At 37.1% G+C, this 20,084-nt stretch overlaps 1 protein-coding gene across 3 annotated transcripts in view; it reads right to left on the bottom strand.

The window, feature by feature from the left end:
• LOC111339298 (polycystin-1-like protein 2) overlaps positions 1-19,414 on the bottom strand; it is a 46,249-nt gene extending 26,835 nt beyond the window's left edge. The window contains exon 1 of one of the 3 annotated variants that reach the window (XM_088763451.1): positions 19,228-19,414. In XM_088763451.1, coding sequence (XP_088619577.1) covers positions 19,228-19,300 — 73 coding nt within the window. In that variant the 5' untranslated portion in view covers positions 19,301-19,414. Of the gene's footprint in view, positions 1-2,168; positions 2,372-19,227 lie in introns of those variants that run through there. The other 2 variants (XM_088763450.1, XM_088763453.1) reach the window with 2 other exon arrangements.
• Positions 19,415-20,084: the final 670 nt, after the last annotated feature.

Here is a 20,084-nt window from a genome sequence, read left to right as displayed (position 1 = left end):
TCTTGAGTCACACGTTCTCGTCGTAAGATAATCGAATTTGAAAGAAAACAAAGTTTAAAATAAACGAAAAATTTTTCAGTTAACTAAATTTGTGCATTTTTAAGGTAAAAAATTTTCGCAAAGAGCTTCAGTTTAACTTTCCTCTGCTCCGTCTACTAAATTATAAACGTCAAAGCAAAATAGGAAAATTCTTACATCAAGAAAATTCATTAAAAAACCAAGCGTGGGAAAAATGGTAACATTTTAACAACCCAGAATTTTCCATTGGCAACATGCTACAAGTCTTAATTGGTAAGTTGCAATCAGATGAACCAGTCAAAAAATTGCTTGGTTTTTACGTGTCAACGTAATCAAAAAACAACCGGAAGAATATAATTCACAATACATAAACAAACATATTAAGATTTTCTGTTGTTCGAAATACAAATTAAACAGTAATGAATATTGGTCTTTCGAGAAATAAAAACTAGATTAAGGCTAAAAAAATACGCGAGAAGGCCAATGTTACGTGGCTGTCATTGAACTTAAATTTGAGGACGTGAGAAATTCATATTGAAATATTCGACTGTTAGATCAATTATCCGATTAGGAGGGGCGGCATTTAAAGCTTTCTTAGAGAAAAATCTGGAATAAAGAAAAACCTCAAGCAAAACACTTTTATTAAAATAAATTTGATATGATAACAAACGATTTGGTTTGGTTTGTATTTGTGAAAAGGCAAAAGGTTAAAAACTTAGGGGGAAGACGTGAACTTACTGTAAACCAGGCTCCTATTTCGTTTTGTATTGTTTTGTTTTCGCCAATGCAATAAGAGATGCGTTGTCACTGAATGTTGACAAAATAAACTCAGGACTTAACCACATCAGCGAGCTACGTGTATAGTTTAAATACGCTGACAACAGATCATGACCTTTCAAAGAGAAGGCCAACCTGCGGTAGGGAAAACAGATACGCAATCTATTTTGGGTAATCTAAAGAAAACGACATTTTCATTAAAACCTCCCATCGCTAATAGAGGCAGAGTCATGTATGGCTCCATAATTCAAAAGCAGCATGGAAAATACGCAAATGTAGTTCAAACCGCAGCTGCAACTTGTGATAGCAAAGCATCAGCCATGTTTTTTCTTAGTTCTCAGTTTGTAATTTATCCATAGCTGGTTTGATTATACTCTAAAACCAGCACAGAGAAGATTGATTTGTTTCAAATACAAATATTTTATTATTTAAAGGAAAAACTCTATTTTTTTTCCGCTTTCTTTAAACTTATTAGGATATCATAAGAGCCAAGTATCTCTGCGGCGTAGCAAATGACTGAAAATCCGACTATCTGCCTAATCTCAGGTCACTTTAAGAAGAGACCTGCGGCAGTATCCTCGATCTGTTCAGTGGTTCTGCCTAAGTTTCGACAGTAATATTTCGCCGAGCGGATCATTTCAGATAAAAACGATGTTCCTAACTAAAGCACACACATTATGCGGAAACTCAGCTGCGCAAAAATTTGTAGTGAAAAACATTTTATTCCATGAGCTAAGAAAAGCAAAGAGGAAAGATAAGAAACCGCACTTTTAATACACAAAAATCCCAAGAAAGAAAACAGTTTGCGGAGAGAAAATTCGATTTGCGGCAGGACAAAGAGACAGATTAGATTAATTATGCATCCAAGCATTCAGCAGAGAGAAAAAGTGCACTTTTTTAAAACACATCTAAATTGCCTGCATAGTTGAATTCTTAAAAGTCACGACTGTACAGTTTGTTTATACTAAAAATGTATGCATATCGATCAAAACGTGAATGACAATCCATCAACGTAGCGGGCAAACAAACTTCATTGTTACTTTGCACAATAGTCAAGTATACACTAAACTAGGCATCTCAGTCGATGTTGTAATAAAAAGCACAAAACATACACAAAGGCCATGAAATCTATGCGAAGTTGCGTCTCAGTAGAATTAGAAAAACTGTCCAGATAAAAAATGATGAACTAAAACAGGAACAATAACCTACAGTTGATCCCTTTTAAACTTTTGATCTTTTAGAATAACTAATAGATGGAAAATAGAACATCGCATGCGATTCCAGTTTCATTTTCTGTCTCTTCCTTAATGCATGAAGATTATTTTTAAGCGAAATGCGTAGCAAAATGATAAAGAAAAAAAAGGAAGTCTAACCTTGGTCGCTGTAGTTTCTGTAGTAGTGCGAATAACCTGGGTTAATAAACAGCAAGAATAGCACTATCAACCGCATCTTCATCGCCCGAGGACGTGTAATGCAGTGAACGAGACTTAGCCGATAAATCCTACAACTTTAGAAGAACCTCAGAATTTTAGAAACCTTTGGTAACCTTCTGTAATAATAGGTGTTCACGGTAGCGTCTCCCGAAGAGAGGCAACCCGTACCACGATTGGTATTGTACTGATAAAGGCCTGCGGCACTTGCAGAGAACTTTAAAACGTTTATCTATTCACATGCTATAAATTTACAATTTGACTAATGCCCCTAAGAGAATAGATATGAGAAAGGATGACGCAAAACTTTGACCTTGCATTTCCTTTGATACCTCTACGCATGCGCAGAACGTTCGATAAATTGTCAATAAGCAGATAATTTCGTCTTCCAGCAGGTTCCCTAATACTCCAGGCACTGTATATTGCTTCTAAAAAAAGCGTCTTCCATCCAAAAAGAAGTATCGAACGAAAATGCACGTTCCCAATTGCATACAGGACGCAGACAATCGTAACCACATTAAACATTTATGAAGATACCACAGTTTTTTTTCCTCGTTCTTTTGCCTTTTTCTTTTTTTTTTAAGCACCTAAATTGTGCTACAAGAATTGTATGTCAAACGTTATATATTTCAAATTTTACAATCGACTGTTTGCATGTTAATTTTTTTTTTTTTTTTTTTATCCAAAGGGGTTATCATTTTTATAAAACGCTCTTCACTTGAAACAATTGACAAAATGGTAATGACGCTTCAATTGATATTTTCTTAGCTGCCTTTGAAAAGTCAATTTAAGTAATAACAGATGCACAACGCAAAATTTCGCTTCTTCTGAGATATGATTTCATCTGACCAGAAGCACATAAGTATAGTATCATCGAGGGAGACGTGAACGCCGACGCCCCAGAATTAGTAATAATGTATAGAATTTGTGAAAGAAATTGCCTACTCGCGATTTCTAACTCTTAGAAGACGAAATTTCAAAAGATTGTCCAATGTCATTTCATTCCTTTCGTACCCGACGGGGATAATCAGGTTAAAGAATTCACTCCCGATGTTTTGTTTTCAATACAAAATACGAAAAAGTATCTCACTGTGTGCAATACATTTTGGTACAAAGTGAGTTATAGGAGTTGTATCACTAAGACGCATTCTGGCGCCATCGTGATGGCGAAGCTTAAGAACATAAAACGTTCGTTGCTAAGACCGCGCAAAATATTCTCATAATAAGCTGGTTCGCTTTGTGACAGCAGACAATCTGGTGACAGATATTCTTAATCCTCTCAGGCTTAGACACAACTCCAAAATGCACCTATTCATTTCACGTATTAGTATTACATTTGATAAACTTTGATGGCCAAAGCGGTGTCCCTCATAAAAAGTAATATTAAAAATATCACATCACAGTTGCCTCTGCAAAATTACAGTCGAGTTGTTATTCAGTATATATATATGTTTTTCCCAAAAACCACATTTTGCACAAATAACTTAATATTGCTTCAGTATATAAGACGGGAAGTACTCAGGAAGTTATCAATATATTTTTAACACGCCTTACACTTAAGAATTATCAAAACAGATCGCATTTCACTTTCTTGTTGAAAATTCGAAGTTTTAACGCTAAGTTTATCACTTATTCATACGTGAATGTTTTATGCTTTATCTTTTAAATCTTTCTACGTGAAATCTTCATTTGTTGAATTAGTGAGTTTTTTAAGAGAAATGCAATTTTTTCATCTCAATTCGCAAAAAGAATGAAATACCACATTACCTTCAAATTCTAGAGAGACCTAAAACGAACATTCAGAATGAAGAAGAGAAACAAATTCTCGGTAATTCCCAGCTGGTAACAAGGGGAAACAGTTCCTCCACTGCAGGAGGAAGCCCTTCCACCAAATGACTTAAATGAAGGCAAAATCAATCTTTCTCCCGGTCTGCTATAATCATCACAAGTTCGCACATACGTTGATACAGGATTCTGGCAAAATGAGGAGCTTTTTCTCCCCGTATCCTCATATTCGTACAGAATGTGTTATGAACACATCTTATCGACAGCATTTTAAGATACCAAGTCTTATAGTCATTTTGTACAACTGATCGGCCTGGCACCATGAATAAGTCTGAGTTTTTGCAACGAACATGTATTCATGAAAAAAGCGCTGGAAGACCTTCTTAAAGCTCTTATACAGAGCCATCCAAAGAAAGCCCAAATTCTCTATATGGTTTGATACTAGGAAAGCGGGGAGACCTGGCACAGAATTCGGCCTCGTGCTTTACTTCTATATCAAATATCGCATTTGGATTAAGTTCATTGTTAATCTTCGTTTCTTCGAAGTGTTCTCGATGGACTCTTACGTATTCCTCGGACCCTTAAACCAGAAGAACCACCTCGTAGAAGTTCTACTGCTCAATAAACTCTGAAAGTATTTATTTTAATACAGACGGCACAATGATATAATAGTTTCTTAGGATCTAGTGTCTCATCAAAGTTGCAATAAATGTTAGTTCTCATTCTGACTCCGAGGGTTTTTGTTGGAGTCTCCGGCTTTCCTCTGTGCACCAACATTCCCGGCAAAATTGAAATTCTACTTAGACTACTGAAGAACACTCCATGGATCCACTTCTGCTTATTTCTATTCGATTACATTTCAAATGCAAATCATTGTGCCCTCTTACGGTCATAACAATATACATGAAAAAAAATATTCAGTTCTGATTGGTTAGGATAAATGCAATTTTCAGGTAGTTCAGTGCAGAAAAGAGTTAATTCAGTGCAGAAGAAGGTTAATTCAGCGCAAAGAAAGTAACAAACCAGACATTCTGATTGGTCAATAATCAAAGAAACTCACAGAGTTACCAAACTCACTGAACAGTTCCTTGAATTGTTTGGCCGGACTTTGAACTTTTTTGCGCCTTAAAGATGTGAAAAATTCATTTTATCTTATTGTTTTGATCGTACGCTGTTGTTTTCACACTGTTAGCGCGAGCGGCCATTGTTAGCGGGGAAAAATAATATATTTCGCGACAATAATGGATACATGGATACAAACAGAGACTCGGCCCACCAGTCCAAAAACGAAGACAATTTTACGACCTTTCCCTTGGGTTAGAGTTCTTAAATGAAGCAGAAAAAGAGAAAAACGGAAAAGGAGACTCGACATCAGCGCCGTCACGATACGCTTCACTGTCGAGGGTGAAATGCAACAGATTTTGACAGAAAGACACCCTGATAAAACCAAACAAATGACAAAAAAATAAATAATTTTTTATCTAAACTGCAGTAAAATAAAACTCGAGCTTTCAACAGAAAATTTGAAATAAAACCAATTCCTATTTTGCTTAATATTTCGCTTACCGCGAACGATCACTTCTGATATTGTTGTCCGTTTTTCGCGTCGGATTTGATGCACAATTCCACCGGCTATGTTATAAAGCAATTGGTTCATGCTTTTGGCTGTGCACTATCTAGTTATGGAGCACGTGGGAAGTCTGAAGAGCACTCAAGAAGCTAGAGTTCCCCTCTCTTACGCTTCTTTCGTGCTCTCCAAACTTCCCACGTCCTCTATAACTCGAGAGTGCACGCTAAAGCATAAACCAATTGTTAATTACACTAGTAATTTGCATAAGTAGTTCAAGCCAAGGTTTGACACCCCTCAGTAGCGTGAGGTGTTCATTGAACACTTCAGGGCCTCCGAAAATCGCCACAAAAATGTAATTAAAGCTTCCCTCGACTGAAATGAAAAAAATCGCAACTTCCAATAATTATGATTTAAATCATTTTCCAGATACAACACTAATTTGGTCGCACATTGTCCAGACAAAATAGTCCAGGGAAATCTCGTAAGAAACCTTTCTAGATCTCATTCGAAACTACCTGAAGGGCGGTTCACTAAGCTTATTCTCTTTGTAGAAACAATGTCTTAAACAAAACAAACAGTAATTCGTTAGCACAATGTCCAGAAATAGTCCTGGTCAAGTGTCACCGCAAAATATAACGGAAACAATCACTTCCGGTCAGTGTAAAACGCAGACTGCGGACTGCAGACTGCAGACTGCAGACCGGGGGTAAAATGCAGACTGATGGTAAAATGCAGACTGCAGACTGAAGACCAGGGGTAAAATGCAGACTGAGGGTAAAATAAAATATTAATAATGATAAAAAAAGACTTAACAAACCAAAAGGCGTTTACTCGCTTTAGTAAAACATATTATCGACTTCGAGTTCTTGAACTTCCCATTTTATTGAACCAAGTTTCCCACAAGCGCCCAAACTAATTGTAATTCTATGCATCTTACCTTTGTTTACGTGTCGGCCATTTTGAATTTTGCATACGCGATTAGGTCTGGGACCGAGTAACTCTTTCAGCGTTCATATTCTTCATATGGCCTTGGTTCGGAAGACAAGGCAAACAAAACACGACAGCACAACAACAAGGCAAGGCAAACTTGTAGGTTTCGAGCATAGTTTGTGAAAGACTTTCAGTCTTTGTACTCGACTTCAATGTATCAATTGATATTTGCTGAAAGGTGACACTGGGCTATCCAAACACGAAAAATTATAATATTTCGGCGTTCTTAAGTAATCGTTACTAAGACCATTCCGATAGAGGAGATGCCAAAACTCAACGTTTCTAGGGCCACATGACTTGAGGACCACGTGACTTTACTGCGTGAAGCGGCCTTAGTGTGTTTTGTGAGTCCTGACGTGACATTATTTTACAAGTTCGAACACTTTATTTCATCCTCATGACTCGTTTTTTATTATTAATATTTTATTTTACCCTCAGTCTACATTTTACCCCTGGTCTGCAGTCCCAGTGCAGTCTGCATTTAACCCTCAGTCTGCATTTTACTCCCGGTCTGCAGTCTGCAGTCTGCAGTGTGCAGTCTGCAGTCTGCAGTCTGCAGTTTGCAGTCTGCAGTCTGCGTTTTACACTGACCGAATCCCTTCCATGATCAATGGCATATTTACGGTTTACTCCGATAAACCCTTCTTTAAACAGTGCATGGTTTTGATCTTTAAAGGTCCATAAACTGCATTGATTAGATAAGCCAGATCTAGAGAATACATATCGCTTTCAACGGATAGTTTCCGTTCTGTCTACACACTCTATTCGCATTATGACCTTTTAAATGCGACGGTTTTGGAACGGCATTTTTAGCTTTTCTGAAGGAAAAACTCTCACAAAATCGATTATAAAAGGGTGAAGACGTCGGTCTTCACGTTTCTCTAAAAAAAAAACCTTATTGCATTTTAGGTCACTGTGAACAGATCCACAGTCACGTCAAATTTTCTAAAGCAAGCTTTTTGAAAGTCGTGCGTTCAATGGCTTTTAGTGCTGCTGGAACTTGAATCTCCCCTTGAGATGACGTGGTCTTATCCTCTTTTTGGCCCTTTTTGTGCTTTATTCTTTTGAAGAGATTCCGAGACCATCCTTTTCTCGCTGGGTAAATTTTTCTCAGCATCCTCCAGCTTCCACTTTTCTTTGGTGCTCCTTTGGGAAGATCAATGGTTGGGCGACGTTTGGTTCTTGCAATTGGTTGATCTCGCTTTATCCGCTCTCCTAGTGACACGTTCACTCTCCTCTTTCTCTTCTTCTTTGCTGTTTTCTTATATTCTTACAATAATCTTGACGCCATTCTGAGGTTTTCGCTTTTTTTGCTTTTCATTCCATGATATTAACAAGACAAGTACAATGTCAAATGGACTTAGACCGATAAAGCACCAAGCAGTGCCAGTACATATACCGAAACACAATCTTACATTTCAAAGCAAATTACATCGACGGATTTGCGTTTACAAACCACGCGGTAAATGAGTGTCTAAAAAAATCAGGCAGAAATAGTGAAAGGAAAAGTAACCCACCGGTGTAAACTACCCTGGAGGGTATAGAAAAGATCAAAAATAACCCTCAGGTATACAATACCCAAGAGGATATAAAGGAAATTAAAGGTAACCCTCAGGTATACAGTACTCAAGTAGGTATAGAGGAAATTAAAAGTAACCCTAACATATACTCTACCCAATAGGGCATAGAAGAGATTAAAAGTAACCCTCGGGCATACATTACCCAAGAGGGTGTAGAGGAAATTAAAAGTAAGCGTCAGGTATGCACTACCCAAGAGGGTATAGAAAAGATTAAAAGTAACCTCGGGTATACACTACCCAAGAGGGTATAGAAAAGCTTTTAAAAAAGTAACCCTCAGATATACAATACCCAAGAGGTATAGAGGAGATTAAAAGTAACCCCCAGGTATACACTACCTAAGAGGGTATAGAAAAGATCAAAAGTAACCCTGAGGTATTCGCTACCCAAGAGGGTATGGAAAAGCTTTTGAAAAAGTAACCCTCAGGTATACACTACCCAAGAGGGTATAGAAAAAAGTAAAAATAACCCTTAGGTATACACTACCCAAGAGGGTATTGAGGAAATTAAAAGTAAACCTCAGGTATACAGTACCCAAGTGGGTACAGAGGAAATTAAAAGTAACCCTCAGATATCAACTACATAAGAGGGTATAGAAAGCATCAAAAGTAACCTCAGGTATACACTACCCAAGAGGGTATAGAAAAGATCAAAAGTAACACTAAAGTTTCGCTACTGAAGAGGGTTTAGAAAAGCTTTTAAAAAAGTAACCCTCCGGTATACACTACCCAGGAGGGTACAGAATACATTAAAAGTAACCTACTCCACCCAAGAGGGTATAAAGAAGATTAAAAGTAACCCTCAGGTAAACACTACCCCTGGGGGCATAGAGGAAATTAAAAGCAACCCTCAGGTGTACACTATCAAAGGGGGTATAGAAAAGTAACTTTCAGGTATACACTACCCGTGAGGGTATAGAGGAAATTAAACGTAACTCCTAGGTATACACTACCCAAGAGGGTATAAAGGAAATTTAAAATAGCCCTGACGTATACACTAGCCATGGGGGTACAGCGGAGATTAAAAGTAACCCTTAGGTGTACACTACCCAAGAGGGTACATGTATATGCTACCCAAACCAAGAGAACCATACAATGTTTCTTCAATGACACCACTGTTGGTGGTATTGGTGGTACAAGGGCTGCTGGTGCTGCAGAGGCTGCTGGAGCTGTTGATGTTTTGGCTGTCGCTGCAGTACTCATTTAATGAAGAAAGCGGAAACAAAGCTGCTAAAGGAGGGTAGCAAGACAGAAATAAACTTATAAAACCATTACTCTTTCCCAGTTCCCAAATCTCGGTATGAAGCTTGGCCATACTTGACTGAAATTTTTGCAATTCCCCATGATCATTCGACTGTAGGCATTTCCCGCCAAATCTGTCTGGTATTTTACGGTCAAGAGCGAATTGATTTACCGAATCAACAACAGGATTAATAATTTGTGAACTCACAAATACATCTGCTGGAAGTTCCCGCTGTTTAAGTTGTCCGGCACAGAGACCAAATGAAGAAGTAACATACAAGTTGTTTGGTTGCCTGGTGTCGAACTAACAGCCTTGTTGGTGGGCTTGAGACCTGCTAGCGTGACAGTGCGTATTTCATCCGGGAATCGACGAACCGTTTCGTTCTTTGCAAAAGCATTCGGCCCAATTCCACATTAACTTTTCGTTAGCACACACTGGAACTTTTTGAGGTCGAGATTGGATCCTGTAACTCTTGAAAGCTCAGCCGATCGATCGAAGACTTAGGCCTCCATGATGAGATCGCGCAAAGGGATTCCGATCCAAGATTCATTGTAAATTGTTAATTAATAGGTTAACCTTTAACTTATAAAAAAACAACCACGATGGACGGAAGGTTCCTTGCCGAGCTGTTCGTAGCGCACAAGTACAATACCTGACGTTACACATTATACATGCAAACGAAACAAGTGAGATGGGTTCAAAACGCTAACGAGCGCGTTATTGTTCACAAATACAAAAGACATCGATAACTGAAACTTTTACATTTTCAGTAAGTCCCCATTTATTATGAAGTAAGGTTACAAGATACCAAGAAATTCAAGAGTATTTTTAGAAATGCAGCAATGTTTTGCCACGAATTTTGAATTACAGCTGAGGAGCCTACACGCATTTGCATCTTTTTTTTCAGCATTCTTCATCGCCTCAAATCTTTATCTCCAATTTTTTCTTTTATTATACTACTCATATCATTCAAGGACTCGTATAATTTTTCGTAAGATGTTGATTGATCTTCAAGGCATGCCCCGTTTAATTAACCGCATAGACACCTACCGACTGCAAGTGTTAATTTGTTCTCTACGTTGATGACAGAAATGATAGCACATCTATAAAATACATACTACGTATGATGCACGATCCTCGCAGTAGAGAGCGCTATTTATGCAATACCGAAAATCAGACCTGAAAAAAATCAGGCCTGTACGGGATTCGAACCACTGACCTCTGCGGTACTAGTGCAGCGCTCTAACAATTGAGCTAACAAGCCAACTGGGAGCAGGCCGTTAAGTTGATTCGTAATAAACCCGTGATGATAAATCAGATACGATGAATATATGAAGTTCATGTATTTTGAACTGCGGTTATAGATACGTATGATGCACAATCCTCGCAGTAGAGAGCACTATTTATGCAATAGCGAAAATCAGACCTAAAAAAAATCAGGCCTGTACGGGATTCGAACCACTGACCTCTGCGATACTAGTGCAGCGCTCTAGTATCGCAAAATAAAATACATACTGCGAATTTTTTCCGGGGCCAAAGCTCTTCGTGGAAAGTTCCTCATTGCCTTGATCAAAAAAACACTTTGGATTATTTCTCCAATTATCTAATTTGGCATCGACAGATGTTTCGATTTCACCCACCCCCGAAAAGGGAAAGGAAAGTTTAACCCTGGTGTCGTCGAACTGCTGAATACATGGGGGTCCTTAAAATTTTACTGAGGACAAGCCCGACAATGCGCATTAGTTTTGAATACAAGTCAGGGGTGTAATTAAAGGCTAGGCACTATACAAATTGACCAGCTGTGAGGACAGATTTGCCCGCCCGATTTCACCAACTAGAAGAAAGTTTATCCTAGAAAGACGTTCATTTCAAAAATATTTTCCCGCCTGTGAAAACCAGTTGCCCTCCCGCTGAAAATATTAATGAAGCCCCTGTCAAGTTTCTAATGAATGCCTCTAAAATATACCTTCGCGAGGTTATTTTGCCAGCGCATTCTATGGGGAAAAAAGTTCGTACGTTTTTTCTCTCATAGGACGAATTTAGCTCTTTGTAACTGAGAAAAAGGTATGCCACTACGCCATTTTTGCGAAAACTCGTCCTTAACCGTTAACAGCAATCGCCTTTTTCTTGGAAACATTTTGGAAAATCTCGAACTTCAGATGGCAATCTTCTTAGAATTAAAAGCTCTCCGTTTCGGTGCTGTAACGAGAGAAATTATTCATCTCTCCTTACAATAATGCCAGTGGTTGAGCAATAAGGAAAACGTTTGAAAACTTCTTTTTGCTTGATACGTTGTTTCTATGAGGAGCTCTCACCTCTGGTTCCCGTTTATGTATTTCTCTGTCAAAAAAAAACACCTCTTCAAATTCCAATTTCAAATGGGAAACAGTACAACAGAACCACCTTACTTGATATATTTATATTGATACAAAATAATGTTGAACACGATTCCTTGGAACTACTGTAGGTTATTGTCTAGTTGGTAAGAAAGATATGTTTTTGACCAAACGTCCAGGTGAAGATGGCTGGATCATTGGCCGAGTTTTTTTTTTTTGTTGTTGTTGTTTTTGTGGTCTTTTTGTTTTGGCGTTTTTATGAACCTCGCCTTCGTCTCTGTCCATAAAAACGCAAAAAAAGAACGAAACTAATATACAGGCATTTTGACCGAACAAGCGTGATAAATAAAAGACTTAGATATAACAAAAAGATTTCGCTTAATTTCGTTTATTTTCGAGAGCTGGGAAAGAAAGCCAACTGTGCTTGTTTGTGTTTTCTTTTTCTTAAATGTCTTCTGCTGCTTTTTGCGACTTCATCAGCAACATGACCAAAAGTTATGATCTTGCACGGGATGAAAGCAAGCAATCCAGAGCGGGAAAAATGTGCCATCTGTTCGTTTCATCGTTATTGCTTGTTTTACACAAATATCATCAATATCAAGGTGTAAAAAAAACAGGCGCGTTTATTGACTGTTTTCACTATTATAGAGGCGACAATTGTCTAAAGGAAAATGTGCATTAAAGAAGCCAGAAAGCGAATTTATTACGGTTTATTCTCAACTAATTTCTTTATCTCTCTGTCCCCAGAGGGTAGAATTTAGATTGGCGTAGGCGATGTAATGAGCTTGGTTCACAGATATGGGAAATTAAACCTTCGATGAAAATGATTTATCTTCAGTAGTATCCTGCTAAGCGGAATGGTGCGAACCTTGAACAAATGACGTGTTGACTTAGTATGCAGAACACTTTTGCAAGACACGTCACTTAATGATTTAAGCTGAGTGGGTTTCTCCTCTGATTGGCTGTTTGGAAAGCATCGCCTTCACCTTCTCTGAAATTGACCATAGCTTCCCCTAAGTCGTCTTCAAATGACTAGCACATCCATCACGCGAGCCACACCTACGCGACACCCTTATTAATATATTTTCTTTTCAGAAGTCTGCCCTTTAATTAAGTGAGAAGGATCTAGCAGCAATAAGGAAGCGTACGATATAAACCCTCTTTGATGGCTATAAAATATTCTAATCAGGTTTCAAAATTACGATAAAAGGTGCGGAAAGAACCTTTAAAGACCCCGCCTATTTCATAAATCAAGAGTGGTGTCTCTAGTCACAACTTAAGGGAGACCCGTTTGCAACAAGGTCTGATTTAATAAGGTGCCATACACTTGATGGATTAACTAAAGTTCATCGAAAAAGTGCTATTGTTCCGGAAACAGTTTCGCTCTACACTTTCTTAGCTAAACTGTACTTTTAGACTTAAGGTAGAGTGTGCGGCTGGTTTGATCCAGTGTGAGAAACAAACTTAGAGCAAATAAAACAAAAAACCCAAACCTGACTGAATTATGATGGTTTATACACATCAAAATAATAGAGAAAGATACAGATGGACATGTTTTGAGCCCTTACAATAGAGTGATATGGTTCTTTCCTTGTTATGACCCACCGGTTTACAGTTGATTTGTAAATAGTTATTGAATTACGGGTACCGTTTTTTTGTTATGCCTATCATCAAAAACAACAATCACGCAAAAAATAACCTGCCATATCTAACATATTAAGCTGGGGACAGTTTTCAAAGTGCTACTTTACGCAAATTTCGAAATTTAGTTCTTTCCTGAACTATACATTAATCGACTTAAATTAAGTTTTGCAAGAAACAAAACAACTGAATGTAAATTCAACCATTTCAACACAAACAATTTTAATTTTGATTAAAACTAGGTCGAAAAAATTCAGTGCACATTTTCAAGAAAGTCGCATCATCGCATAATAATAACTTCTACGATTTCGCAGAGTCAAAAAAAGTGAAAATTATACAAATGTAATGAAAACAGCAGATCAGCTACAAGTAGCCTCAAAGCAATGATCTTATCTCTTCTGCGAGGATCAAATTAAAAGAAAAGAGGCCAGTTTTTGTAGTCTCTTACATTATGTTTGAAGATATCGGACTGACTACGACAAAACAAAGGGGCTCGTTTGCTTGAAAGGCGGTTGGCGATAATTCAGGATTAAAGGTTTAATTTTCCTTGATTTCTCTTGAAAGAAAGCGTATATTAGGGGTTTATTTTTTTAAGGGTTTTACCTCAGTGTAAGAAAAACTGAGGAAAAAATGTAAACAATTAAAACCGTCTAAATAAAAAATTAGTGTTATCCTGCTTTGAACAAATCAGCCCAGATGGATAATCCTTGTCTCTGACGCCCTTTCAGCTAAATTTCGATTTACTTTGTTCATAATCTAGTTTTGAGGCGAGTTTAGTTTCCGCCAACGAAAAAGTATTTCTCTTTTCTTTCCTGATCGAACAATGTTTCCACTATTTAAAATTTTATACACCGCACTGACATGTCCAAGCAATGAATACACAGTGACTAAATACTTGTTCAATCGTGCAATTTTATCTGACTTATTTATTTCCCACCCTTCTAAATTAATTCTAAAATGCAGGATCCATCTCTAGAAATTTAATCTGTCAGCAAAGGTGTTAATTTCAGTACTGAAACTTGCCATAATAACACATCTTACAATTTTAGGCTTTTAGGGGCATATTTGCACAGTTCATCTTTCTACGCTTCAATAGATTTAAAAAACGAATTAAAAAAAAATAAGCTGTGTTTTTCCATGTTTCTTAGAGTGCGGTGTGAGAGCCACTTTCCAAAAATAAAACAGATGTTTGGATCAGGCTATATCATAAGGGTGACCAAATAATCAAAACAAATAACAAAGTATTGCTGGACCTTAACACACCCTGAACAAATTGCTAAAAGCATTAGCTTCCCTTACCGTCAATATTAAAGATATTCTTGAATAGGGTAGTTTATTGGTCATTTATTGCCTTTCTTTATCGTCTAATCAAGTTCGACAGAGAGCAGGCATTCTCTTCGCTTTAACATGTGGTGTGATTTTTATTTCAGCTAGTTCAACGGTCTTCTTCACAGCTGCTGTGAAAAACATTTGGTTTTCATCCCAAATGGCCGGTTTGATAGAAACTTGTTGTTTGCGCGAACATTCAGCTTTCAAAGTAAAGTACATGCACATTGAACGGATATGATTAATTATGAACCAATTTGAATTGCAATACGAATGCACATAAATAACATAACACCACAAAGGGAAATTACCACCATCTTTCAACATGAAGAGCGCCAAAATAGATGAACAACTTCACATTTACTTGAAATTTTCCTTTTCCCTGACTTACTTCAACGATATCAATTTTCCTTGACTCAAAGAAAAATTTCCTGACTTCTCCAATGCCTTTAAGTAATTTATTTTTCCTGACGTTTCCTTTTTTGTGACAACCGATGTCTAAAATTACTTAGCCGGAAACGGAACAGTATAATTTCTTTTTGAAATAGCTTCTTGCTGACCATAATAAAAACAACGAAGGACAGGCGCCATCCTTCAATCCCCTAAGTCGGCTGTCTACAAACTTAATAGCACCGTCTTCGAATTCTTCAGAGCTGACACTATGGTACTAGCTGTTATTCTTAAGTCTTCGTTTGGATCTTTTTTACCCAAAAAAAAAAAAAAGATCTGTTTTAAAAGAAACTAAAAACCACCACCACCTTTTCAAACGAGTCGAGGCGAGATTATTTTGCTGACCATTCACGAATGTAGATTCAAAACACAAATTCGTTCAACTAGTAGTTAAAGAAATATATCATAGATAGTTAACTTCTGAAGTTCAGGATCCTTTAAGAATCGTTTAATAAAAAGACGAATCCGAACTTGTGGAAATATTGTAACAATATTATTATTTATAACATAACCAAGGTAAAGCGCGCGCTTTGATTGGTCAATTCAGCGTCCCCCATTTGCCCATGGGTGTACGCTGCTGACGTGAGCAAATGCAAAGACAATTTTTCCTCTCGCGCTTGTATTTTCTGCTCACGTAAGATTTTTTAAATAAAAGGGAACTCTTTCGCTAAAATGTATCAGTGTTATGTTATAAAACAAATGGTAAACACCACAGCGTACACCATTGAGTTATGGATGCACCTGGGAGGTTTGCTAAGCACTAAAGAAGCGTAAGAGTCGCACGAGGCGATAGCTGAGAGCGACTCTAGCTTCTTGAGTGCTTAGCAAACCTCCCAAGTGCATCCATAACTCAATAGTGTACGCTGTGGTGTTTACCATTTGTTAAAAATGCAATAGTATTGGACCATTCTCCATGCCTCGCAGTTAATTTATAATTGCCGCGGTTGTTGTTTAATTATTTCAGATCACGAGACCAATCTATGATAAATGAAGCTAAAAAACTCTATTAACAAAGTCTTGAATGAAACTTACAAACAAACTATTGTTTCCTTAGAGATAGATCCGAATGAGGCAACTTAATGAAGATACCGTATTGGAATGATCATGTTTCGTTGAAAGGAAAAGTAAATTATATATACTTTACTACACAGGACGAGTTGCCGAGGTAAAATAAATAACAACGAGCTCAACAAAAGAAACAAAACAAAACAAGACAAAAGAAATGTGTATTGCAAATGCATGTGTATTGCTTTCAGGTGGTAAAAGTCATATTATACCAAAGCCCCGGTATATGCATCGTATTTATCCCTATCCTCGTCTTGGTAGGAAACATTTTAATAGGGAGCTTTAGCAACGACGACGGCGACCGCAACGAAAACGTCGTGTCGAAATCTAACTATTCGTTTTTGTAACTCTTTCGAGATTATTCCGATGTGTTTCACTCGGAAAATGCTGGCGAACTATTCAGGGACTAGATCACTACGAACCGCGTTAAAGTAAGGAAAAAGAAAGAAAAATTAACCGTCATGCGCTCACGTTCTCGAGAATACCTAAAATTTAGTTATTTCACGTTGTTTTTTTTGCCGAGAACGGCAAAAAGATGTACCAAAATAATAAACGCACGTGCAGGGCGATTGTTTTTGCTCATTAAGCCTATTGTTTTCTGCCGTTCTCGTTGCCGTTGCCGCTCTCGTTGCTTAAGCTCCCTAATATGTTGATAACAACGAGCTTCTAAGTACAATCGAGATAAACAGTTAATATTCTGTAGTGAACAAGGCTCAATGATTATATTTATGCTTAGAATTTCCAAATTTCGCTTTCTAGAATAATCTGTGTCCAATTTATAGTCATAGAACGTCGCTTGTTGGACTTCAAATGTTAAGGGAAGCGCTGAAGGGGGCGGGTTTTAATGAGAATCGTGCAAACTAGCCTCAAACACCCACAGTCGCCAGCAGCGACGCAGAGTCGCAAAGATAAATCCCCAGAGTGCTCTATAAATCAGAAAGATAAAAGTGCTATAGAAAGATAAGTGCTATAGAAAGATAAGTGCTATAGAAAGATAAGTGCTATAGAAAGATAAGTGCTATAGAAAGATAAAAGTGCTTTTGTTCCGGAAACAGTTTCGCTCTACACTTTCTTAGCTAAACTGCACTTTTAGACTTAAGGTAGAAGTGTGCGGCTGATTTGATCCAGTGTGAGAAACAAACTTAGAGCAAATAAAACAAAAAACCCAAACCTGACTGAATTATGATGGTTTATACACATCAAAATAATAGAGAAAGATACAGATGGACATGTTTTGAGCCCTTGCAATAGAGTGATATGGTTCTTTCCTTGTTATGACCCACCGGTTTACAGTTGATTTGTAAATAGTTATTGAATTACGGGTACTGTTTTTTTGTTATGCCTATCATCAAAAACAACAATCACGCAAAAAATAACCTGCCATATCTAACATATTAAGCTGGGGACAGTTTTCAAAGTGCTACTTTACGCAAATTTCGAAATTTAGTTCTTTCCTGAACTATACATTAATCGACTTAAATTAAGTTTTGCAAGAAACAAAACAACTGAATGTAAATTCAACCATTTCAACACAAACAATTTTAATTTTGATTAAAACTAGGTCGAAAAAATTCAATGCACATTTTCAAGAAAGTCGCATCATCGCATAATAATAACTTCTACGATTTCGCAGAGTCAAAAAAAGTGAAAATTATACAACTGTAATGAAAACAGCAGGTCAGCTACAAGTAGCCTCAAAGCAATGATCTTATCTCTTCTGCGAGGATCAAATTAAAAGAAAAGAGGCCAGTTTTTGTAGTCTCTTACATTATGTTTGAAGATATCGGACTGACTACGACAAAACAAAGGGGCTCGTTTGCTTGAAAGGCGGTTGGCGATAATTCAGGATTAAAGGTTTAATTTTCCTTGATTTCTCTTGAAAGAAAGCGTATATTAGGGGTTTATTTTTTTAAGGGTTTTACCTCAGTTTAAGAAAAACTGAGGAAAAAATGTAAACAATTAAACCGTCTAAATAAAAAATTAGTGTTATCCTACTTTGAACAAATCAGCCCAGATGGATAATCCTTGTCTCTGACGCCCTTTCAGCTAAATTTCGATTTACTTTGTTCATAATCTAGTTTTGAGGCGAGTTTAGTTTCCGCCAACGAAAAAGTATTTCTCTTTTCTTTCCTGATCGAACAATGTTTCCACTATTTAAAATTTTATACGCCGCACTGACATGCCAAGCAATGAATACACAGTGACAGAATACTTGTTCAATAGTGACATTTGGTGTAGACCAATTATCTCATCCAGGATGTAATTTCTTGTGCAATTTTATCTGACTTATTTATCTCCCACCCTTGTAAATTAAATTAAAATGCAGGATCCATCTCTAGAAATTTAATCTGTCAGCAAAGGTGTTAATTTCAGTACTGAAACTTGCCATAATAACACACATTACAATTTTAGGCTTTTAGGGGCATATTTGCATAGTTCATCTTTCTACGCTTCAATAGATTTAAAAACCGAATTAAAAAAAAAAATAAGCTGTGTTTTTCCATGTTTCTTAGAGTGCGGTGTGAGAGCCACTTTCCAAAAATAAAACAGATGTTTGAATACTATATCATAAGGGTGACCAAATAATCAAAACAAATAACAAAGTATTGCTGGACCTTAACACACCCCGAAAAAATTGCTAAAAGCATTAGCTTCCCTTACCGTCAATATTAAAGATATTCTTGAATAGGGTAGTTTATTGGTCATTTATTGCCTTTCTTTATCGTCTAATCAAGTTCGACAGAGAGCAGGCATTCTTTTCGCTTTAACATGTGGTGTGATTTTTATTTCAGGTAGTTCAACGATCTTCTTCACAGCTGCTGTGAAAAACATTTGGTTTTCATCCCAAATGGTCGGTTTGATAGAAACTTGTTGTTTGCGCGAACATTCAGCTTTCAAAGTAAAGTACATGCACATTGAACGGATACACTCAATTGCTACATGCATTCACAAAAAAAAAATAATTCCTCAAAAATTCACTTTCAACAAAATTATTTTTGAAGGAAAATGTCAAACAAACCTTGAGGGGAAGCATTATGCTGCACGCTCCTATCCAAGAGAGAGACAAATAAAAACGCAAATATAAATTGCATGGTTACGTCTGCTTAAAACCCGCAATTATGTTTGCGTTTTTACACATTCCACAGACTTCATACATCTCCAACATTCCCATGAGATAACTGAGGATTGAGTTTAGGCCGGTGAGAAATAATGCATAGACACAGCGCCCTGGAGAGCGATGACTAACGACTTTTTGTAACTTCTGCGATCGAGTTACACATATTAGTATGAACACTTATGCTAATTTTATACCATACGTATTAAACGGTTCCTATCAAGCTGCGAAAAAACTAGACAAATCAATGGGCTTATTGTCGCTTTCATTTATCAACAGGGTCAATCATTGGTCGTAATGCCAAAAAATATATATTTTTCCAAATCATTTAGGTTGTTCTATCGTCATATAAAAAATAGTCCCTAACAAGAAATTTATCAGGTATTACCGTAGCAGTTTCAGCATAGAACAACAGCAAAAGTCTTCGGAGCCATAACATCTGATATGGACACAACAAATTTGTTCCAGAAGTTGGCTCCATTTTCAAGGAAGCTTGTTATTTTGGTTACACTGTTAAAATTTAATGCCACTGCAAGAGGAATGTTTTTTAAATCACAGCGTTTGTACTTCCTGCGGTGGGCGTACGCCTCAATCGTCCCAAAAAACGAAAGTTCTAGAATATGTATAAAATGTTTGCTTAAAATAAGCAAACCTATTCTTTTACACGTTCAAATTAAAGTTATCTAAAGGTTATTAAATTTATGTTTTTGTTCATGACGGTTTCGTTAAATTTATTTTGAATAAGAAAATTAACAAAAACA

Source organism: Stylophora pistillata, chromosome 6, assembly GCF_964205215.1.
Source record: "Stylophora pistillata chromosome 6, jaStyPist1.2, whole genome shotgun sequence".
NCBI classification, from domain to species: Eukaryota; Metazoa; Cnidaria; class Anthozoa; order Scleractinia; family Pocilloporidae; genus Stylophora; species Stylophora pistillata.
This window is presented reverse-complemented; position numbering and strand designations above follow the sequence as displayed.